General features: G+C 38.8%; 1 protein-coding gene across 3 annotated transcripts in view; it reads right to left on the minus strand.

The window, feature by feature from the left end:
• The window catches only part of col16a1 (collagen, type XVI, alpha 1), an 83,240-nt gene that overhangs the window by 21,895 nt on the left and 36,485 nt on the right, over positions 1-24,860 (minus strand). For all 3 annotated transcript variants that reach the window (XM_088404649.1, XM_088404650.1, XM_088404648.1), the window contains exons 3-27: positions 19,060-19,128; positions 18,859-18,976; positions 14,545-14,668; positions 13,677-13,958; positions 11,728-11,808; positions 10,800-10,865; positions 9,881-9,913; positions 7,976-8,026; positions 7,803-7,835; positions 7,642-7,686; positions 6,464-6,502; positions 6,323-6,385; positions 4,708-4,752; positions 4,512-4,607; positions 4,353-4,391; positions 4,240-4,284; positions 3,544-3,579; positions 3,343-3,465; positions 2,844-2,879; positions 2,421-2,456; positions 1,615-1,743; positions 1,357-1,401; positions 988-1,023; positions 843-896; positions 50-100 (exon numbers count right to left, since the gene is read on the minus strand). In XM_088404649.1, the coding sequence (XP_088260775.1) occupies positions 50-100; positions 843-896; positions 988-1,023; positions 1,357-1,401; positions 1,615-1,743; positions 2,421-2,456; positions 2,844-2,879; positions 3,343-3,465; positions 3,544-3,579; positions 4,240-4,284; positions 4,353-4,391; positions 4,512-4,607; positions 4,708-4,752; positions 6,323-6,385; positions 6,464-6,502; positions 7,642-7,686; positions 7,803-7,835; positions 7,976-8,026; positions 9,881-9,913; positions 10,800-10,865; positions 11,728-11,808; positions 13,677-13,958; positions 14,545-14,668; positions 18,859-18,976; positions 19,060-19,128 (1,775 nt within the window). The remainder of the gene's footprint in view (positions 1-49; positions 101-842; positions 897-987; positions 1,024-1,356; positions 1,402-1,614; positions 1,744-2,420; positions 2,457-2,843; positions 2,880-3,342; positions 3,466-3,543; positions 3,580-4,239; positions 4,285-4,352; positions 4,392-4,511; positions 4,608-4,707; positions 4,753-6,322; positions 6,386-6,463; positions 6,503-7,641; positions 7,687-7,802; positions 7,836-7,975; positions 8,027-9,880; positions 9,914-10,799; positions 10,866-11,727; positions 11,809-13,676; positions 13,959-14,544; positions 14,669-18,858; positions 18,977-19,059; positions 19,129-24,860) is intronic.

Raw genomic sequence — 24,860 nt, forward strand, 5'->3', positions numbered from 1 at the left:
AGGCCAAGCTAGCTTCAGCTCATGAATGAGCCTATATGTATTCTCTTACCGGCTCGCCTTTCTGGCCAGGAAGACTAAGACCAGGCAGTCCGATTTCTCCCTGGGCGTAAATATATGAAAGTCATTATTATTGTTATTATCATTATTATTATTTTCAACCAAAAATATGGGTAGAAAAAATTTATATTTTGTCAAGATGTTAACATACAACCAAGCACGCGATTCACAAATACCGTAATTCCCCAAATATAATTACCGTGACGGGCTAAGCTAGAGGGCAGACATAATTTGGCTTTTCGCAGCCAGTGCCTAACGGCAGCTCGTGTTAGCTGAGATTTTCAATGAAAGAAGCGAGCAGGCTGAACCATTGTCCGAGTCCATCCTTGTTCACACAAGAATATTTCGAAAACAGAGAGGATCATGTGAAGTTTATGACGTCTCCATCTTATTCAATTAAGAGTGCACCGGTTAGAGAACACGGAAAGGTTTTTCTTTGGACTTGTTTATTAGTTGCAGTATTTTTGGGCGCGATTTCACGGAATTTGGGGCAAAATTAACTGCTTCGAATGCATTCAGTGTTACACTGGCGCTGCAGTCACTGACTGCTGACAATGTGGGAAATCTGAAAAACTCTTAACCCACAACAAATGTATAACATAGATACAAACATAAGAAAATATGAAGAATTTACAAAGATTTATTCTGCTATGTTTTTGTCCCTAAACTGTTATAAAGAAAAGACGAGAAAATGACATCCTATACGCAGGTGTGCCCTATATTTGAGGAATTATGAGAAATAAGAATAAAGTTATTATCCAAGCAGCCGGCTGTACTTTTCATACCTTTTCACCTTTTTCTCCATCCTTTCCAGCAGAACCTTTCGCACCAGGTTTCCCCTGTTTTTGGGGATGATAATCTTTTCATGATTTGACAGGATCATGATGTGAATCAGAACATTCAGTTTCAAGGCGCTTAATCCAAACTCACCGGCTTACCGTCAGCTCCTCTTCTACCCGCGTTACCCTGCAGACAAGCATGAAAAAAAAAAACAGAATTTTTTCAAATTAATAAAAAGGGATGTGTCTTTTGAATTGGTAATTCACGGTTCATCCTTGGAGGCAAGCGTGTCAAATGCATTTATTTCATCTCTATCTGATTTTCACCCACAGGCTCCCCACCAACAAAAATTCCTTTTAATAGTGTAGAAAGAGAATTAGTGAAGCGCAGTGATTATATCGTTCTCGTAGTCCATTAAAAGACCCATTTAAAAAAAAAATTCCCTGCACAAAAGTCTTAAGCGTAGCCTGCTATTGAGGTCACCTACTCTGAGTCCCGTTTCTTATTTATGTTACGTACCTTCTCTCCTCTTGGGCCAGGTGGTCCTACATTTCCAGCATCTCCCTATGGGGGAGAAAAAGTGAAACAATGCATCATTTTAATGAAGGTCCTTATCGTAGCTCACACATGCACAGAAAAGCACTGATGCAAACAAAAACAAAAAATGCGCGTACGCTCAAAGAAAGACAATTACCCAATCTGTTTCATGCTTTCTTTTCTGGAAAGTTCTATAAACAAGCAAGAGTAATTATCCCGGAGTTCTCTGGAGAGACCTACTTGTTCTCCTTGAATTCCAATCCCAGGTTCTCCTTTTTGACCCTTTACTTGGAGAGTTTGAGCACCGACGCCAGAAAGCAGGTTTGGGTCTAGCTCGCCCAAGTTGGGGCACACAGAACAGGAGTCGCCCTGAAAATATAAACAAATATCATTTGTGGGTTATTTTGTGGCATGAGAAATATTTTTGACTTGCAAATGCATTTAAATATACTTGCAAATTGCTTTGAATGTATTTGCAGGCCAAATGCTTAATATTTTGCATTTTTTCGCATAATTCCATTGGTTTATGTGTTGCGATGCCTGTGGCATTATGGGAAGAAATGCTGAACGAGCATAATGCTAAAAACATTAAAAACAACAAAAAAAATCAAAATGTATTGGTATAATCTAGGGCGGGTATGAAGTAGATTTTTTTTTAACTGTGTAAGTCAATAATAAAAATGCAAAGTCTTTGCAGAATCTTTAGCCTGCAAACTAAAAAGTATTTTTTCTCGGAGGTTTTTCCAAATGTGTTCAGATGTACCTGTAGGCTAAATGCTAAAAACATAGCATTTTTTTCCCCGTAATGCTATTGATTTGTAAATATGCATTCTTTGTGGCATAACAGGAAGAAAATGCACCATTTTGGTGCGGTAAACTGGAAGCGGAATACGCCTGTGATACATGACTTTCAAAAAGTAGGATAGCAGGGTTAGCATCATTAGCATAATTTCCCACAAAAAATCCAACGTTTTTAGCATTTAACCAAAAAATGCATGCAAATTCTCAATTAGTTGGAAACTTACACGAACATAAGATAAACTGACCTTTTCTCCTTTAACACCATCTGATCCTGGTTCTCCCTGCAAAAAATATTGACACGTATATCAAAGTATTATTCACTATCACATCCTTCCCTGATGAGCATGATGTTTGGTTGGAGATGTCGTGTCTAGACACGGCTTGGGAAGCATACGGGTCACTGTAATTAGGCAGATGTGGGATTTGTGAGCATGACAAAGTGCTCGGGTGGGCTTGGCGCACATGTGGGCATAGATCTAGCAAATCGGCCATGTGTGAGAGCACTCAAAGGAAATGCATTCCTATTTCCATCTGCTTTCGACGAGACCCCTCTGCAACAGCCGCTGTGTATCTGAATGCGTTAGAATGCAGATCAGAGTGTTTGTGCCGCACTTCAGCTGAATATAGACGAGACCTAAGCGATAAATGAAGAAGTAGGAAGTCTATACCTTCTGTCCGCCCTTTCCATCCACACCTTGGAGTCCCTGGTGAACATCGAGATGAAGGAGATGGGTTACTTTTCAGATTGGCGGTGAGTGAGGTCATATCCCACTTTGTCGCTTTCTGCTGCTCCGATTTATCCATCTTAAATAACAGACTAAGTTGACAGGTACTTGCAACGTTGGAAATTGTTGCATGGTATTTTATATCCCCACACACTGATCATTTCTCATTTCATCTGAAAAGATACTAAATGAGCAGAATATGACAGTTTTTTTTTTTTGGGAACCTTGGCAAAACTTTCGGTAAGTTACAGTGACAGAAACCACCCCAAGGCCAATATACTTTCTGGGAAATCGAAAGAAAAACGCAATGCATATGCTGCAATGACATATCTTCAAGATCCAGTAGTTCAGATTAGGTGAATTAAAAAGTATAGCAAGGCTGTGTGTGTATATATATATAGATATATATATATAGATATATATTAGTCCCCCCCCAACTTACAGGCGGTCCTTGCTCTCCAATTCCTGGTAGCCCGGGTTCTCCTTTCTGGCCTCTCATACCTTGCAAAGCCACCGTGTTGCCGATATCAACGGGCAGTGATGGGCAAACTTCGCATGGGTCTCCCTGAAAATGAATGTGAAAATGCAAGAAGCAAAAATCACTCAGACATGTAAATAAAAAAATGTTTCATGAAGTCAATACCTTTTCTCCTTTATGCCCTGCTGGTCCTCTTGGTCCCTAAGAATTGAGCAAACATAATTCATGAATAATTTATTGAATCCAAACGTGTCATACTGTGCAGAAGTATTAGGCTACTAGTAACTATTTTCATTAAATGAGTAGTAGATTTTAAACAAAAATCCAGACAGGAGGGAAAAAAATGAAAAGTGTTTTTGTACAAAAATGCAAAGTAACAGCAGACCAGGGCTGGATGCAGATCACACAAATTACTAGCAAGAACCTAGAGCAATGCTGGATGCAGTACACACACACACACAAAGTGACAACTGAACGCAGGGAAGAATATAGAACACTACAAATGCAAAGTAACAAAACAAACTCACAGATACAAAGTAATAACATAAAGCAGGTCTGGATGCAAAATAAAAAAAACAAAGTAACAAATGAGGAGAGCTGGATGCAGAACACACACATAAAAAAAGGAAAAACAGAGAGCAGAGATGGATGCTTAACTCAAAACTACAGAGAAACAGAAATCCAAAGTAATAACAGAGAGCTTTGTTGGTTGCAGGACACAGAAAAAAAAATAACAACAAAGCAGGGTTGAAAGCAGAGCTCAAAAATACTAATTACAAAAAGCATGACGTTAAAGAACACATCTAATTGGCCTTTTGGCCCCTAAGATTTCCACATTATGAATGTTTAATTGTATCTCACTGGATCGCCAGGTAATCCATCAGTCCCTTGAGGTCCAGGGTCACCCTGTTGTGGAAAATTCCAAAAATAAATGGACGAAAACCAACAAAAACAAGCTATAAAAATAACCCTACCATGTCTCCTTTGGCGCCACCAGGCTGACCAGGAGGACCCTAAAGAAGAACACCATTTTTAAAAACATATTTATTTAAAGTTCAATCCATCTCATGTAGAAAACCCAAACATCAGTTGAATGCCACCTCCAGATTGGTGAATTTGCCTGATCTACTCACAGCTGGACCCGGCTTTCCAACTCCAGGTGGACCCGGGGGTCCGGGCAACCCCGGTTCCCCAGCCAAGCCTTCTGGACCCACCGATCCAGAGGTACCCTGTACAAAGGTCAACCCGGATGCGTTTCATGCTGATGCAGCAGTGGACATGTGACACACGCGTTGATAGGAAGCGAGCCAGAATTGAATGCACACGGACCTTCTGTCCCTTGGGGCCGACTACACAGATGGAGCCCGCTCGACCCTGGAAAATGATGACAGACAAAAAGAAATGTGACAGGTCGGCGACATCATTTTTGTCAGCCGGAGCGACGGAATGCAAAATTTTCGAAAGACGTATGTTAATATCCCACGTTTGCGTGAAATATTCCAGCGTATAAGCACGGCATTATCTTGAAGATTACCACCAATTCCTGCCTTCCTAATTCATGTCACATCAACAAGCGCATTTGTATTCGCTATGTCAGATGGATGGAGGCTTAAGAAGAATCTATCCTCGACCAAATCCATCTGTCGCAAAAACCACTTAGCCTGGTGAACGACCCAATGCGAATGTCTGATGCCGGAACCGGGGGAATATCTCAGAGCAGACGTACGCGTTGTAATTTGTTCCTCCGAACTTTCCATTGCGCCTGCAGGATCACCACTCTGAACGGGGAAGATTAAAAGGTTTAAATCTTTCTGAATAGGGAGCCGCCTGCGTGCCAGACGGAGAGCCCGGTCAATGAGGCGGCATTGATTGCGCAAGCTTTGTTGCTCTAGTCTAATCTAAGCGACATTACTTGACTGACTTCAAGCTGTGGCAAAAAAAAGGGGGGATAAGGTATCAATGGGAGTCTAGGCTTGAAGATTAATACCATCTAAGTTGAGTGACTATATGATCTTAGTCTGATAAAAGGCCCCGCGAGTACTGATATCTGCTCAGGAATCTGCTTTTTAGAGGCGGAGCTACATGGTGGCCAGGGGTGGAAACGGTCACCCCTTGCAACTCCGTTGCCCCCTAATGGATGTCATTTTTACATGTATGTACAGTGGACCCCCGTGTTATAGCGTCCCTGGCTTACGTTTTTTTTTATCGTCCCCTCTTGATGGTACTCTCTTGGTTTTGCGAGAAAAACAACTGTCATGACCCTCGGGGCTTGGCTGTATTTGTGTTATTTTGTCTTCATTTGCAGGGTGTTTATAGATAATTGCACTTATTTTCAATGCCACGCGTCACTACAATGTTGGTCTGCTATTGGTCGGTGTCTCCTCACTACAATGCTGGTCTGCTATTGGTTGGCCTCACTCATTTCAAAATGGCGGAAGGGTAAAGCGTTGTTCTATCGTGAGTGGTTACAAAAGCGTATTTATAGTGCATTTTACTGCTTAATTCAAAGTTGAATGGGTTAGTCATGGGTCCCTAGATTTCTAGTGATGTTAAAAAGAAAAGTAAGAAGACGATTTATATGGAAACAATGCTGGAGATAAGCAAGAAATACGAAGCTAGCCTAGCCTAGCCTAGGCTAGCCTTACTAGGGAATATGGGCTTAACAAGCTCGACTCAAAAGTAAATAAACCCTTTCTATATTTTTTATTTATGACGTTTTCTGATTGTATACATGTATATTAAATTTACGTAGCACTTAATATACTATTTGGTACCAATTTTTGATATGTATGTCCAATTTTGATTTTGAATGACTAAGAAAAATCTAAATGAATGGAGAATATGGAGGGGAAAAAAACAGTTTGAATGTATGGTAATATGGGCCGACTTCAAAACGGACATCTTCAAAATCTCAAGAGAACAAATTAGCGAACGAAACACTTACATCCTTCCCTGGAGTCCCCGTAAGGCCCTGTGGACCAATGTCCCCCTTCTGACCTTTTACTCCCTGGAGATAAAAAAAAAATAAAAATAATAAAATAAGAAGGACACATTCAGGTCTCCCTGCTTTCTTCCAACCTTTCACCTTGAAGTCAGCTGCTTCATCCCAGTTGGCAGGTAGCACCTGTGGAGGCAAGAAACACGCAGGGCTCAAATCAATGACCTGATTCGAAAAAGTGTGTAACACACACACCATTGGTGCAAAGCAAAACAACACTGCGGCTAGTCAGCCAGCAAGAGAGCCGCAAAAACAAGCTGAGAGGATGCATGCATAATGCAAAGCAAACGCAAGCATGACACTGAAGTATACTTTACAATTTAAATGCAGTAAATCTAAATCTTACTCAAGCCTAACTGGACTGACACACTGGGGACGGGCGAGTACTCTGGATCGTGCCGGATTTCAAGTTGACCGAAGCCCATATTGATAGTTTTCAGCATTTTTTTTTAAGGCTGAAAAGTATATATATATATATATATATATATATATATATATATATATATATATATATATATATATATATATATATATATATATATATATATATATATATATATATATATTTTTTTTAGTCTAAAAACTTTTTTTATTTTAGTTTTTATTTTTTAATGACTTTTTTTAGTTTAGTTTTTCATTTCCAGATGACAGAATACATTGTGTAGTGAAATTAATCAAGCGATAAGGACGTTAAATCTTGTCATGATTTTCTATTACTCATAATTGAATGGCTGATACATTTACGCTTTAATATTAGCACTATTTTATGTTTTTAAAAAAAAAAAAATTACTAAAGTAATCAATTACTTCAGGTACTAAAGTACTAAATAAATCAATTACTTTATACATTAAAGCAGTCAATACTGATTACGTTTTTCGTTCTTATTACCAAAAGCAATCGATTGTCTTAGTACCTAATTATCTTGATTATTTTTTAAATCTAAAGTAATCAATTACATGAGTACTTTAGTTCCTAAAGTAAGTTAATTAAGTACCTAATTTTCCTTAGCTCTCCAGCTATTTCAGAACATTATGGCAATATTTTTTTGGGTCGTGAGTATCAAAAGTATAAATACTATCTGTAATTTGTATTGGTATTGGTCCCACGTCAAGAGTTGAGTACTCATTTTGGTATCGGTTTGAAATAAATGGTATTGAATATGTCTGAGTATAAAAAAATAATAAAAAAAAAAAAGCTTGAGGGTGTGTTGCTGAATCGTTCACAGTTTCTTGGGTTCAAGTGAGAAGTGGCGTATGGCACTCACCATCTCTCCTTTCTCGCCTTTCTCACCCTTGGCTCCCCCCGCACACTGAGGACAGACACACACGAATTGGCATGATATATTATGAGACACTTTTGGCCAGATTTCAAACACAAAACACCAGCCACATCCACTAGCAAGCTACTGTGGGAAAAGTTTCCTACCGGACTTGAATGCAAGCCAGAACAGTCATCACCCTAGGAGAGAAAGACATAAATAATATTTTTTTTTTTCATTGCGGTACTATCTAGTTTTTTACAGCGCAAGGCACGTCGGGGCGTGTAATGACTCGACGAATTCCGCGAATATTAACCCTTCTGTATGCATTATGACTCACCCGGTTGCCTTTTTCCCCTTTGATCCCAGACATTCTCGCAAGATTTATAACCTGAAACACACGCAAAAACACCACACGGTTAAACGGACCAAAATGTGTCAATGTTGGGAATTTTAGAATTATATGTGATGGAAGTTATGGTTCTTACATCTGTGGATGAATTTGAAAAAAACTGAAATGCATAACACTTACAGAGAATATTGATATAAAACATTTGTAAAATGACAAGCAATCAATTTTAATAAGAGGATATGTTTCCTAAATTTTTCACAATCATATTTGGATGACATTTTTACACGATTTTAATCACACCTCAATATGGATGTTTCAGTTTCTGCTTTTACCAGATGGTGGCACTATTTCATAAAATAAACAGCCTGCTGTTTACAGTTAAAAAGGGGTGTGAGGTGTGCTTATGCCCTCACAAATGACCACGCAGCACCCATGGGAAACGCGATAAGTACGAATGTTTGATTTTCTCAGCACGCGACGGAGGACGGCAGATGCTCTGCAACAGGAGGTCCAACACAACCCAAAATGGAAAGTTATTTTTGAAAAATGCTCAAGAATAATAAATAACCCAATCAGTCTTTTCCACCTGCTGTCGGTGAGCACTTAGACATCATGAGATACTTCGGCAACTGTGTCTGTGCATGCAGACACATACTCCTGCGTGTCTCCTCCCATTGATGCTGTTTTTGATAGCTGAAGCGAAAGCCATCAGTGGGAGCGATGACTCACCGTTTCCAAGCTCTTGTCTCTGATAGTGGACTTAGCGCTTGCAGTTCAAACATCAGAAGCTTCTCCGGCTTTGTTTACAAGGAGTGATAGTGATGTCGCTTTTGTTGCATGTGATATGAATAGTAAAAAGTACTCTTGTGTCTCTTAAGCGTTTTTAAGTGATGAGTAGTTTAATTGTTTTTTTTTTATTTATTATTATTTACAGTGGGTTTTTTTGGCATGCTTATACTATAGTTAAATGTTTGAGATGTTGCTCAAAAACTTGCCTGTACTATATATATATATATATATATATATTTGTTTTTTTTATATATTTATATATATATTTAGTATATATATATTCTGTGTTAGTCTCCTTTATATCATTTGTTTCTAATTTAGGCCCTCACAGTTTCGAACCTCACAAGTTTCGCCTCACATAATGAAGTCAATTATTCCATTAAAAGTTAGCAGAACAAAAAGGATGCAATGAAAGCTGATTTCAGGCGTAGGTCTGGTTAAGGAGGCTGAACAGAAGCTAAATTGACCCTCAGATTTGATTTGTTCAAATAATCACATTATGCATTTTGCCTTTTATATAATCAAGTATGCCGTGGTGGGATTCCTTAGGGTGCAGTGCGGATTTTTGCCCTGAAAAACAGTTTCCTGTGCAATTTGTCCACATTTGTTCACTTTTGTGTCTTTGTAAGGATTTTCTCCCTTAGTGGCAAGGCCCCAACCCGAATAACCTACATTGAAGAAGGTGGCCAGGTGCACTGGTAAGCACACACAGGAGCGACATAATGAAGCATCTAGAGTTTTGTGTTCTATTTGTGAAAAGAACATGCCTATTGTAGGTGAATGACAAAATTTATCAAGCAGGCGCAACTCCCCAGTGAGCTGCATAATGAGGTGAAAAATCAGTCCTCAGTCAGTCAAAAAAGTGGGCGAGGGAGGAAGAGAGAAAGAGAAAGAAACACAAGTTTTTTTTTCCAACCACATGCATCGATGAGAGAAAAAAAACATCAAAGTAGAAACAAATACAAATGCATGACCCGCATATATTTAAAAAAAAAAGATCGCCGAAAGCCAGAAAAAGGGCTTAGTTTAAAATTGTGCCACAAGATCAACAATTTACCATAAAAAACATGAAGAGTTACAAGGCTGTGATAAACATAAGCTTACTTTTTCTGCCAGATCTTTGGATGTGAAGATCTCCTTTTGGTGAGGAAAAAGTCAAGTTTAGTGACCGGGACAACTACGGACCGACAATTATAATGTTTGACAAAGAAACAGTGAAGATGACGGAAACGGTGCATTGAGGACTGAAGAACCGTCCAAAAAAAAAAAAAAGTAAGTTATGCTTACCTCCGTGTATCGTATTTTTCGCACTAGGCCCACCTAAAACCTTTCAAATTTTTCAGAAGCTGACTGTGCGCCTTATAGTCTGCTGTGCCTTATAAAGCGCATGAACCTCAAGTAAATTCTTCCATTTTTACCCCTGTATTTAAGTTATAAATATTTAAGGTGTTTGTATATCAACCTGTTTGAAAAGTTGATGTTATTTATGCTTCAATTTTGAAGAAGCTTCTATTCTGTGCACCTTATACGGTGGTGCACCTTGTAAATGAAACATATTTTAACATAGGCCATCCATTGTAGCTGCGCCTTAAAATCCAGTGAGCCTTATAGTGCGAAAAATACAGCAATACAAAATAAAGCATGGTGTTGCGAATCATCTTTTACTACACTGTACTTTATCTTCCATTATTTACTACCAGCCCAGTAAAAAAAAACAATTTCAGCCGTGTTTGAACGACGTTAATCTGCCGGAAGATTAATGGGTAGGGCTCTAGAAAAAACACGTATCAACATTTGACTGGAATTAAATTAACCATAGAAATTAAAGTAGAAAAATAACTCCCATTGGTAGTAAGAGCCACATTTATGTTTTGACTTGACCTGAAGGTATTGAGCACTTGCTAATTGCGACTTAAATCCAATAAGAATTTCTTGGACAGAACTAAAGTGGAAAGGGACACGGGCCAGTGGGTAAGCCATTAAAAGTCTTATATTGGTCGAGGTTGTTTGTATTCTTTCTTACCTGGCCAAAAGTGTTTTCCAAGTCATTCTCTGCAGCCCGTCGACTCTTAGAGGCATCTGGTGGGCACTGTGACCACGCGAGACGAAATATTCATTACGGACAGCATGACTAGCAGAGACCATTCATTAAGATTGTCCAAGTAGCAACACAAACCCCATAAATCAAATCTTGCCAGACTGACTCTTTGGGAGTCCTGCTACATTACATTTCCTCAAGTTGTTTATTTCAGATTTGTTATATATTTTTTAACAATACTAAGTGGAAATACTAAGAAAGACACATAAAGCATGATTTAACCACCTGAGAGACAGCCTAATCATTTGTGAACACTGGTGTGTCCATTTTTTCTCAGCAAGAGAGTTAATTACATCCTATCGGATCATGGCACATAATAATAAATACATTGGAAGATATAGACCAAAAACGAATGTCCATTACAGTGGACACAAATGAAAATGCTAGGTCTCAGGAGGATAAAAAAAAGTGTTTAAAGTATCACTGAGGTCCTGACCAGAAATAATACATGATCCACACCGCTCCCCCCACAAAAAAAAACATATTTTGGATTTTGTCAGTTGTATTAAAGTAAGCACATAAAAGCTGGATAAACCTACTTGTCGGGACAACATGTGGATAGCCAGCAGGGGGCAGACATGTGACATGAGATTCTTATTAACATGTGTTATATATGTCATTTTCTTGGTTATAATCTGACGAAAACGAGTCCCCTATTTTTCAATCAACTCAGTCAATACTGTTAGGTTGAAGGACCGTCTTGATTACGGAAAATTGTGACACAAAATTTGTTTGTTTACTAAATGAAAAAATGAAACCACTTTAAACCGGTCAGCTAATCGCCTTGCGGGGAAGAATAACATTTTCGTTGACTAATATTTAACACCCACGTATGCAAAGTGATGAATCTTACCCGAGCTCCCGGTATTTCACAGCAGGTCTCCTGGCTGGCAAGGGATGGATCGCAATAGAGCGCCACCTGCTGAATGTCCATCTGAGAGCAACACAGAGAGCGAGATAAATAATCGAAGCGTAAATGAAGCGGTAAACAAAGTTGAGAGCCAATTAGGCGCTCATTTATATTAAGTGTTCGCAAAACACTTTGTCAGGAGCTTTTTCTCTTTGTGTGTGTGTGTGTATGAATACCCATTTCCTGTGTTAACCAAATACCCCGCATGCTTTCAGACTAATGAAGTTAATTGATCTTTAAACTAATATAAATGCCGGGATTACTGGATCTATTCTCCGTTAATAGGCCTGGCTCGCGGCAGGCTCATTCTCACAGGTAGTCCTGCTTACTTTTTAATCACGAGCGAACAAGATTGCTCCATCGGAAAACAGCACCCAGGAGCATAGGTTATGGTCCCGAGCACATACTCAAATTGTAATATACACTCATGCGAACAAAGATTTTTTTTTTGTCAAATGAATTCAAGCATGTTTTTCTTGAATCACTTATCAGAAGTCCAGTGGAGACTCTTCAAATAACCTAATCCACAGGTGTCAAACTCCAGTCCTCGAGGGCCGGTATCCTGCATGTTTTTGAAGCTTCTCTTTCAAACATACCAGATTCTGTTGAAGAGGATATTTTTCAAGTACCTGCAGAGCTAATGATAAGCTAATCAGGTGTGCTGGGCAGAGAAAACTGGAAAATACCGGCCCTCGAGGACTGGAGTCCGACACCTATGACCTAATGTGATCCTAAAAGAATATATTACGAGTGTAGTATTATTAAAAATTACCAAGTCACTTAAAACCAAATCCCGCTGAGGGGCGAGCGTTTGTGTTTACGAAGATAGCAAATGTACTATCCGTACTACATGTTCAAAATTGTACTCCTTGAACATGTTCCAAATTTCCTCGCGACAAGAGAAAACATTGGAATGGTTTGACAATGTCTTAGGAATGTCTTAAGAGTGTTTAGCTAACATTGGTGCCATTAAATGAACCCTGACAAAAATGCAACACTTGCAAACGATCAGCTATCAGTGGAGTCGACTCACATTCTGTTCAGCGAATCGCAAAGACGCAAATCGCAAAATCGTAAACAACTCTCTAAAACATTTTGGATTGACTGCTTTGACACAACTGCAGTTTAGTACAAAACAACTCAAATGTTTAGTTATTATCAAAGCACCAATATTAGGGGTTATTTTGTGCAAAACAACCTAGGCAAACTTAGTCATAATTATGTCATGGAACGCTCCAATTTTACCCAAATTGGGTTAATTTGACCCTCTTTTTTCGCAGATTGTAGAGTCATAGCAGTTTTGGCCCTTATGAACCGAAATTTGATTTGTGGCTCAATTGTCATTGGAGTCTGTTATTCTGACCCAACTTTTGGGGTTATTTTTTTTATAAAATACTTCAAAATTGGGTCATTTCATGCCAAACAAATTTAAAAAGTTGATTTGTATACAAACAACCCAGAAAGTTGGTCAAATTTACCCATGTCAATAATTGGTCTGGATTTTGATCCAAATTGGGTTATTTTTGACCAAACTATTGTGTCTTCCTTGTCATAAAGATAAATTAGATGTCTATGCAACCTGACGATTTCAGTCAAAGCCTGAAAAAACAAACAAAAAAAGCTGATGATGACCATATATAAACCAAAGTTTTGGGTTACATATTCCCTTTTTGAGCACGTTTTGACCAGTGTTTTTTTTTTTTTTTTGAGTCAGACCAAATTAAGAGCAAGGTGTTCAAGACGTATTGAAACAGAAGTCCATGGACAAACAGACGACCACCAAAAACCTTATGATGCACATTTCCTTGGGCAAAAAATTCCATTCATTCAACCAATGAAATAAATCTATTTAAAATTGCGAAGCTTTCAAGAGATTTAATGAGCAACCTCACCTGTACGGGCCCGGCGTCCGTGGCTCGAATTCCCAGCAATGTATGTCCATCAACGGGCAGTTTGCCACGAGGCTCCAGGGGCTGCACCCCGACGGGGATGCAGTCCACAAAAAGTGCGGCGGAATCTCGTCTCACGCTGAGGGCCACCTTGTGCCAACGTAAATCCAGCAGAGATTCCACACCCTCGTTGGCGAACACACAGCTCACAAGGTCATCCGTGACATCCGTCAGTCTGGCTCGAAGCGAAAGGGTGCCATCTCGGCCGTCGAGGTCCACGGAGAGCTACGTTCCAAGAACGGTAGAACGCGGGATTATGAATATTCGAAACTACTCGAGGCGACTGAATCCGACGGCGACAGGAATCAGTGTCAACAAAGAGTAATATGTACATGCGGCGGGCACTTGACGGAGGTGTAGAACACATACACGGGGATGATTTAAAAAGGAAGACATTAATTACACACACGAGCGGCGGAGCCAATAAATCATTCCTAATGAGGGGACCAGGCCTCCATTCATCATACATATTGAGTATTTAAATCTGGCTCCTAGTGATTATAGGTACTCCCGAGGAAGATGTGCTTCATCACGCAACACACATGCATGAATAACAATGAAGGGGAATACTGTAATACGGAAGATGAGAAAAAAGCGGAGAGAGCATTCCAACGAGGTGCCTGGAATGAAACTGGAATAAAATGTTTTTTCAAAGTGACGAAGCTAAAGATAGGTAGCTGAACCAGAAGTGATGGTCGTGAAAGAAAGACAAAAGGGAAACGACACGCAAGAGTAAATTGGAGGTATTCTCTCAAGGGAAAACAAAACGATAAAGAGCAACTATGAAGATTGGATTCTAAGAGGGAAAAACCTGAGGGTATCCCTGCGCATCAGATATCTGAAGGAGGTAGGTGGTGTCCCTCAGGGCAGCCTTTTTTAAATTCAGGGTGAAAATCAGAGTGAACTCCTCAGGAAGGCCATCAGGAAACACCTCACTGCAACAGAAAAGTTTATAATGCTTGAAGATATGCTGTCACGGGAGGCAAAATTATATCCCGGAGAGGGAAATTCATATGAATTCATTTTCGGTGGAATATAATTACTATTCAAGGAAGAAGTCATTATACGGAGCATAATACCTCGTGGCACAGATTTGCGGTATGAGACGGGGAGCGTTTAGCATTTGAGTTTTTATTTTAGCTAGGGAACAATTCTATTAAAAGGGCTGTAGACTCCGAGTCAAGTTTGAGTCACAGCGGTCTGAGTCCAAGTCAGGTCAGAGTCAGAAAGGTTCAGATAAAGTCAGTCACATGGGTCAGAGTCCAGGTCAAGCTCGAGTCAAAAAGATCTGAGTCCCAGTCAAGTCTGAGTCACAAAGGTCTGAGGCCAGGTAAATTCAGAATCAAAAAGTCGATAACATTAACGAGTCAGAGTCCCGGTCAAGTCCGAATCAAATATGTTCGAGTCCAAGCCGAATCAGATTCGCAAAGGTCCAAGTCAAGTCCAAATCAAAAATGACAACGTCCAAGTCAAGTCTCAGTCACAACTGTTCAAGTTCGAGTCAAGTCTGAGTCACCAAGGTCCGAGTCAAAGTCAAACCCAAGTCACAGACTGTCCAAGTCAAGTCTCATTCACAGCTGCTCAAGTTTGAGTCAAGTGTGCGTCACCAAGGTCCAAGTCAAAGTCAAACTCCAGTCACTGACTGTCCAAGTCAAGTCTGAGTCAGAAAGATCCAAGTCCAGATTAAATCAAGAGTAAACCTTAAGACAGAAAAATAAACAAAAATCAGAGATTTGTCATTTTGTATATTCTTAGCTAGCTTGTCTTAATTAGCAACGTTTTGCTCATCACACAGAAACTATTTCTCATATGAGCAGTTCTTTGACTCACTTTTCAGATTCAGTTCACATTTTCTTCCACAAGTGCATCGCCATTAACATTCCAGAGCGTTATTTGAACAGCGCCATTTTCAACTAAAATGTCAGATTTTTTTTTTCCCCTTTGGTGTGCAGACAGCTATGTCTTGCGTACCCAATAAAACAGAAAGTTGAAGGACATTGTTTCAAATATGTTGTATTTAGATTTTACATAACGCTAGGTATATTTACCAAATTAAATGATTTTCATGTTCAAATGTCCTCTGATAAGCTCGGGAGTAAAAATGATAAGGCCTGCGCCTGTGTGAGCTTTTTGATATGCAATGGTTGCTTTGTTATTTCTTTTTATTTCCCTCCAAATATCGAGGATGCATCCAGCATTACAATGCAAAGCACACAATACGTCAGTCACCCTTTGGCACTAATTTTCATAGTAGATACAGCCCAGCAAGCTCCATTTCTCGTTTTTGGTCAAGGGCATGGAAACACACAAATTCACACAATTATTTACTGCATGGAGGTGTATTGAGGAATGAAGGTTCACAAACAACCCCTGTGAAATGTATGCTCACTGAGATGGCAAATACTTTGGGATATTCCTATATCCCTTTCTTGCTTTGCACACATACACACTGAATGGCAAAAAATTGTCAGCTGGATTCACACCCCATGAAGTGATTTATGACTAAAGGAAGAACGGAAGTAGAAAGCAAAAGGGGAGAGGCAGAGAACAAGGATTTTGAAAACAGTTTGGTAAAAGTCTGAATTGGTATGGATTGGGTGGGTGCATGAAAAAAAAAAGCAGTGAATAGATAGTTCCTACTAAGTTCACAACTCTAAAGTCAGTAAGATGAAAACTAACCCAAGATGGGTCAAAAAGGCACCAATGAGGTCTCAAAATAACCTGACCCTAAAACCGTAGTTATACAAAACAATTCAAAACATTGTGAAGTTCTGTCGGTTCACCGTTGACCCATATTTCATTATTTTTGACCCATTTATTTTTAGGGTATTTACAAGGTCAGCCTGAAGTCTCTATACTTGAAAATTTTGCCATTTTAAGGCATCGGAAAATTAAGCATATGTTTTTTTCGTAAAAGGCCCCGAAAATTTACTGACCCACTTCCTGGGTCTATTTGTTTATGAAGTTGTTTTGTTTGAATAATTGCACAAATAACCCATGCTGATTTGACACATTTTTGACCAATTAAGGGTTGTCTTTGACCCAGCAATTTTGAAAGTGTCTGCTGACAATGAGTACAAATGAGGCTGATAATTTTTGTTTAAAAAAACACCACAATGTTCAAAACACCACCCTATCATTTTTACCAAACTTGAAACACAAACTCTTAATGAATTTCATCTTACATTTTGAGTCCAATTTGAGTATGATCAAGACAACAATCATAGCCATGAAATAATTGGACACTGGTTCCAGTATTGTGTGTTCTGTGCAACTATTTGGCTAAGATCACAGCATATATAACTGCTTCTGCGATATTTCCTCCAATCCTTTGATTTCACATCAAAGGAAAAGCAAGTAGATACCAGGGAGCTGAAATTTCACCCCGGTGGTGACAACATGTTCAACATGGCACAACCATTTCACACTACCAGGAACGTACCATCCCTCGGCAAAAATACAGAGAAGTAGATGTGAAGGAAAATGACCAAAAATGGTCAAAATACTGCACGGGGTTTCAATCTAAAATCTCTGCAGTATATCATGTTGCATTTGTGTGCATCTTTTGATACACCTCGCTTGCTCTTTCAGACATTTCAGAGACATTTTGGAACAAAAAAAAACACTTAAAAGACCAATTACTTCTGCTATTCAGTCGTTACTACCGACAAATACTGCAATCAGCCTCAGTTAACACATTTAACGCATAAACAAAGGTAATCCCGAGGCCCGGCAGTCGATGCTGTTTTAGATTTCCGAGGATGTTTCCCCTCGAGGCTTTTTTCCTCTCCTGAATTATATATGGGGCCGTATACGGCAGGACTAATAATACATATGAAATTCTTTGATTGCAATCTGGACTGCGAGCCATGATATCAGAAAATGACTTTTTTCCCTCCTTTGATGCACTCCGGCGACATAAAAGAAACAGGCCGAAAGCAATCAAATGGTGTTTTGCTGAGCGTTGCCCATTTCACTGACAACAGACAAATGAGACCGCCAAGAAACAAGTGGCTTCATTTGGCTGTCACTCACTCGCGAGTCGATTAGCCTCCGATACAAAGCAAACCATTAGTCTCCAATCACTGTACACGCATCTCGGCCTTTAGTCAGGCTCGTTGCCGACGAATTAAAAAGCCGCTTGAGTGACAGCGCGCCATGTTTTATACGGTTTCAGCATACCGAGACAGATTTAGCACATTAGCGCAATAGCATGCAATCACACTTATCGAATGAAAGCATAAAAAAAGCCTTAGGGTTTTCTTTTTAGCTCATTCACTCAAGCCTGGTTAAAATGGAACCTTGACTTCTATAGCCATCAGTAGAGGCCAATAACAATGGATTTCTGACAGCAGAAATCGGCAGTGGTGCAAAATAAAAACGCATGCGCGACCACTTTCTCAAGGTTAAACACCTGTGCAGTAATTTGAACATTTTTGGGCCATTTTATGCAACATCAATCTTTTGCAGAATTTTATTGAATGGATGGCACGCTCCTTGAAGTGTGATAACTAAGTGGGCGTGCCAGGTTGATATCTGACAAAGACAAACTCTAACCAGTCAAAAGTTATGCGTTGGGGACGCAGGGACGCAAGCAAACAAGAGCAGTGATATAATATTAGAAATATACAAAAGTATGTATAAATTTAATAAGAGCTCGTAGAAATTTACGTCAAGTGTAAATTTGATTTATATGTCCTTATATACATATATATGTATACATGTATATGATTGCGTTAATGAATTATGTTTGTTCAATAATAATCAATGAATCGAAGTTGATTTTGAGTTGAAACTGCCGGATTCTGTTGGTGTTATGTTGAAAATATGTTGCTACTAAACACGCAGGCATGTTCATTCTCTTGAAGGTAGGATGATGCTGTAAGCAGGAAGTGAAAAATAAAAAAAAACGTTTTGCATAAAAATAAAAAACATCGACCATTTCACTGCGAAAAAAAATGTGTTATGACCTTCGGTTTATGTGGCTTATCTCTGAGAAAATGTTTTTTTTTTCCCCCCCAATTTTTGCTTCTGCGACTTATGTGTGTGGCTTATAGTCCCAGATTTATGGTAGGTTATCCCCACAAAAATATACAACATGGTATAATTTCGGATATGTACTTACTCGGTAGGACGAATAAGGGGAGTCTTGCCCAAGCGGAGGATGACGGGCCCGCGGGGGTTTCGGATCTTTTTGACGTCTTGATTCTTGAGAAGGGAGAAGCGTCTCAGCAAATTAAAGCCTGCAAATGCCATTGGCCATCAAGATCCACACCGAAAAAACATAGTACAGAAATTCTAAAAAGATTTTGCGCGATGACATCACCTGTGATGTTATCCCTCGCTGAATTTGGAAACTTCCATTCTTCGACTTGTAACGGTGGGCACTGCACATCTGGGGAGACAAAAAGTATGCTGGGTGTTAGAATTTCGATTTACCGTATTTTCCGCACGATAAGGCACCCCTAAAAGCCTTAATATTTTTTTAAAAAAGCTGATGGTGTGCCTTATAATCAGTTGTGCCCTATATATGGATCAATATTGAAATTGGGATTCGTAGCTGGGGAATGAACTTATAAAGTACCGTATTTTCCGCTCTATAAGGCGCGCCGGATTATAAGGCGCACTATCAGCATTTTAAAAAAATTAAGGCTTTTAGGAGCGCCTTATAGTGCGGAAAATACGTTGAGCTTTACCTGTTTCTTTTGTGTGTTTACAGTTGAAGAAGGTAGGTCATATTGACATTGAGTTATTATGCTATTGAGAGTTTAGAGTTATTATTTGAGTTATTGTTATTACTCTGAGTTTTACTATATTGTGATTGAAAAAGTTTTCAAATATGTCATCAATTGAGGGTGCGCCTTATGATCCGGTGCGCCTTATATATGGGAAAAGTTTTCAAATATGTCATCAATTGAGGGTGCGCCTTATAATCCGGTGCGCCTTATAGTGCGGAAAATACGGTATACGTTTTCCGACGTATTGCATCTCAACACCACTTTTTCTCAAAAATGATGTACAGCACACTTGAGATTTACAAACAATATCGATCCAGAGAAAAGGCAATAAGGATTTTGGGGGAGGTGCAAAATAAAGTCCAAAAGAGAGTTTATGAAGCACAGTGAGCGATATGAAATGAGGTCAAAGCTGCTCCGAGAGAAACATAGCTCGATATGACAGCTTGTCTGGCACCGCGCTTGATAGACATGTTCTCACCTTGTCAAGGGGGGAGGTTACAGAAGAAAACCGGTGCCTGTCAATTCAGCCTGACAGACTAAAAGGGGTGGGAGGTTATGTGAGATGTGTGGAAAAACTGGGCTATTATACTGGGACACAGACCCTGTGAATCACTGGGATGCGCAGTTAATTGATCTCTTTGGGGCAGAGGATCATAGGACTGAGCAGGGAATTGTACTAGGCCCACTTTCATTTAAAAAAAAAATCTCTTTTTTCATTTTTAATCGTCTACCAGGGGAAATGTACCTCATATGCAAGACTTCTGTATAATTCAAGATAAACATGGAGTCAGGTCTAAATTTGTGCTAGTTAAAGCTGCTAACAAATTGGCACTCAAACACAAAGAGTTCAAGATTCAATAGATTTATTGTCATATGTATAGTTGCACCATACAATGAAATTCTTAATCTTATTCTCTACATCAAAGGGAAAGAAAGAAGACACTAGGGAGCTGAAATTTCACCCAACAGGTCAAAGTTCAACATGACATGAATACTTTATCACACTACCAGGAATGCGCCATCCCTAGAGTAAAATACTCCCTGAATATTATGGAAGAAAAATGACCAAAAATGATCAAAATACTGCACAAGGTGTGTACCATTTTTGGACCCGCGGAGTTAACGTGGTGCTGACCTCATCGGTGAATTTTGCTGCTTGATTTGTATTCAACAAATTTGATTTCATTAGACTGCTGCGTTGAGGCTAATGAGGGTGCGCGGAAAAAAAATATCGTAGTTTATTTTTTAAATGACTTCGTCAACCAAACAAAGGTAAATTTCTCTGAATGTTTTTGTCCTTATGATGCAAATTCAAATGCAAGGCTGAGACCAGAGCTTATTATTAGGAGACTAATAAACACAACAAGACAAAACGGAGCCTAAAGAAATTAACCTGCTCCATTAGACTTTTGCTTTTTTCAATTTCAATAGTTTGGGTGAAATACCAAGTGGAAACCACGGACGCTTTCAACATACCGGTTGCGTCTGGGGCAAAAAATTACGACAGAAATTATAGCATAATTAAGATTGAGGAATTTAATTTCACATAAGCCCGCCGGTGAGATAAAATATAATAAGTCGCGGCCTATTCATTTCGACGCCCTGCGGCATCTGCCGGAGTCGGCGCCAAGCCTTTAAGACGATGATTCAAAACGCGGCGCATCGCAGCCTGTCTGTTGGCTCCGCGTGTTGTTGTCGTCTACGTGCGCAAATCAAGGTGTGGATAAGAGATGTCGCATCGGGATGGATCGCTAAGCAGAACGGGGGGGAAAAGAGAATCAAAACATTGTATTTTAAACCCGCGCCAGAACTGCAATGTCAGCAGCGGCAATTGAAAATCGCTGCAGCCTTTCGAACCATCAAAGAAAATATTCTTTTATGTATTCTTTCAGTATCTCTATTTTCTGACGTTTTAATGTCAAGAAGTCTAAAGTTCTTTTCTGTTTATTCTTTTTTGGAGGTTTTTTTGTTTTTCATCACGAGCTCAAAGATGAAAGCTGGAGAGTGATGCGGCTAGAGGCGAGCGAGGCGGGCGGGAAGCAAAAAAGATGAATAACGGCGGAAGAGATAAGGTGATCTGTGATCGTAATAAAAAGTTGAAGGAGGTAAAGGATTTGGGGAGATGTGTGATATTTAAAGAGGCCATCATCTTTTTTTTTTTTTCAAATGCAAGCTTGAATTGTGTGATTGGCAAAAGATCATTTTGGAGAGAAATTTTGAAATTGTGTTGTGTTTTTGTCATGTCGGCTTTGAATTTGTGATCATTGTATCGTCTTGTTTTAGAAAATGCTTTGTGTACATAATGCGAATGTATTTTGTCAGTTTTTTTTAACGCTTTAGACGTTCTTGGCCTTTTATCCTGGATTAATGCTGTTAAATCGGTTTTATTTTGTAATATTTGTTTAGTATTCTACTTCCTGTACGTAAAATTAAATGTATATTTGATCTCATTTTTATATTCGCTCTATGGGTTCTCTCATGCATCGTGTTGTCGTTGAATTTCTTTGGTTTTTGTCTTGTTTTTAGGTGATTTGGGCTTTTATTTTGTAATACATGTTTTCTTTATTTACCCTGAATCGTTACTTCCTGTACAGGATGTAAATATCTACTCCATCTTTTTTTTAATTAACTTTGAAGTTTCTGTTATTCACCTTGTCGGTTTTTTTTTTTTTTTTTTGGTGTTCTTTTATTTTGAAGTAATTGTTACTCCAGAAACTTTTCTTCCTGCAGGTATGGTAAATGTCCAATTGAATTATTTTACAAAACGTCATAGTTTCCATCTATTTTTTTTTTTATTGTTGTTGAAGATATTGGCTTTTTACCCTGGTGTTATTGTTGTTTTTTTTTGTTATTTTTTTGTAAAGTAGTGTTACTGTTTTATTGTTTACTGTTACTCATCTCATTGCCATTTATATTTAGTTCTCTGATTTTTGTCCAATCTTTTACTGTTGTCATTCTGCATCTATTTTGTTTTTTTTCCTCTTCTCTGAAACTTTACTTCCTATATGTAATGTAAATATTGATTCCATCGGATTTTTTCTCTTTGAAGTTTCTATTATTTATCCTGCTGTTTCTTTTAAGTTCTCAAGTTTTCATGTTAGCTTTTAATTTGTAGTCATTGTTTCCTCTTGTTCCAGAAACTTTACTACCTCTAAGTAGCAAATACTAGTTTTTATATACTTATTTATTTTAACATTTATTTTAACATGATAGGTACATGCATGATTTTTGCATGAAAAATTGTCTATAACAGCACGGTTGATTAGTGTTAGTGTTAGTTACAGTTAGTTAGTTAGTGCTAGTACAATGTTTTAGAAATAAGTACAATGTTTTAGAAATAATTTCGAATTAAAACCTATGCCTTGTAACTTGTATTAAATGCCTTGTAATAATTTTTTGTCAACTTTCGAAGTTGCCAGAGGACATAGGGCCTAACTTTTGAATCTCGTCTCTATTCAAGCTGCAATCAAAGGAAAGCAGTTGCCAGTTGATGAGGTTATTATTGGAAATTAGGAAGGGCGCTCCCTTACAAGTATCAGCATGCGACTTTGAATAGATGACTCGGCTTGATTCTCTTCCTCTTTAAAAAGTTGCGGTTGAGTTCTGCCGAAGCAGGTAATGAAACACTCGCAATCATGCAACACGCAGCTGGGAAATACATTTGAGGTCTTTGAGGGGATGACATAATTCTTTCTCTGATTTTCACTGAACATGCAAGTTCTGACATTCACAAACACGAGAATATAAAGGTTCTCTAATGTAAACTTTTCGTGCCGTTTTGAACTACTTGTTTGGAAAATCTATCGAAAATTTTTAGCCTCCTAGTGTGTTTTTTTTTAACTCATTCAGTGCCATGGACGAGAATTCTTTTAAAATAGTATTAACAATAATAAATCATAAAATTCTGGTCAAATCTTTTTTTTTATAGAGAAGAGCTGACACCCTTGACTAATGCTTACCTAAAATAAGCCAAATGAGCACTGTAGTGCTAACTGTGACCATTGGATGGCGGTGTTTCCACACTTGTAACACAGCTATTACCTACATCAATTTTAACTGAAGAATGGAAGTCAATCTTTCATATGGCAGCACCCATTTACATAGACATAGAACACAATTTTCTGTTGGCCTTGAAAGGTGTGTGAAAATGCTAATTATGCTGACCTTGTAGAGGTTTCCCTTACCAATAACACTTGGCACTGGAAGAGTTCATACTTTTTTATATTAGATGTGTCTATGAATCGACACCAAGGGAGCATCTATGAAAAAAATGAAACTACATAACATTATGCATTTTGGTATTTGTTTTTGGGCGATATTTAACAACGGTTAATGTGCAAGTGGCCTTTCTCTTGGTTCTGTGAGCTTCCCTCTTGGTAAGTAGGTGTTCATTATGAAGATGGGGTCAGAGGTGTACTCACGCCGTGCGGTTTTTAATAAGGGGGGCTACGGTGTTATTGAATGTGCTTTACAGTGGCATTCACAGATAATTGGACCGGGCTGCTGATCAGCAAAACGTCTTTCTCTTTCGTAGCCTTCCGGTACCTCGGACCAATAAAGTAATCCCAAACATGCCTTGTTTGAAGCATGACGTGGAAGATTTAACGCAATGATTCAACATATTCCACATCAGGCTAAAAAGTCAGTGGAAATGAGCAAGGAGTTAATACCAATAGAGGAGGAAACAAGATCGAAGGGAGTCTCACTTGTGCTTCTAGGCAAATGAGAACGAGTGAACATTCCTGGTTCCTTTCCAGAGACAAAACTGCAGTACAAAGAAGTGGAAAAACATAAAACAGCCCTTTGGAGGACAAAGCTCCCCCTTTTGGGCCCCTGGCCTAATTTTATAATACGCCTGTTATTAGGACATGCAAACATTAGCCTTGAAAGCTTTGTAAACTTCTGAGGAGATTGGAAATGGAACAGTCGTTCTGAAAGATTTTTTTTGCTTTGTAGTCGATCATATTTTATGGACCGTAAAGAATATGGGATTAGAAGGCAACGTATCAATGAAAAGGTCAATTCTGGTCAATTTCAAAATGTCAGGCGCACAAGGATTTTAAGTGCGGAGAAATTTAACATCAATGCATATGGAGCTCCAGATAATAAGGTAAATTAAGGTATTAGTGCATACCATGTCACAAATCGCACGTCCCCGTTTGCATCATAAAATGTTTTTAAGTAATGCATGTCATTGAGCCTTTCTTCTTAGATGTCACCATTTGCATAATGAGATGTGAAATTTTTGTCAGATCCTCGCATACTCTCCTGGTAAACCGTCTCATGTTTCATCTACTTTTCTGGAACCTGTTACTCTCTGAACTTGCCTTGTTTTTATTAAATAACGGGTCTCAACTCCAATCTGCCTCAAGTGCTCTTGGGTCCTATC

The sequence above is a fragment of the Hippichthys cyanospilos genome, chromosome 21 (assembly GCF_059441005.1).
Source record: "Hippichthys cyanospilos isolate Australia breed blue-spotted pipefish chromosome 21, RoL_Hcya_1.0, whole genome shotgun sequence".
NCBI classification, from domain to species: domain Eukaryota; kingdom Metazoa; phylum Chordata; class Actinopteri; order Syngnathiformes; family Syngnathidae; genus Hippichthys; species Hippichthys cyanospilos.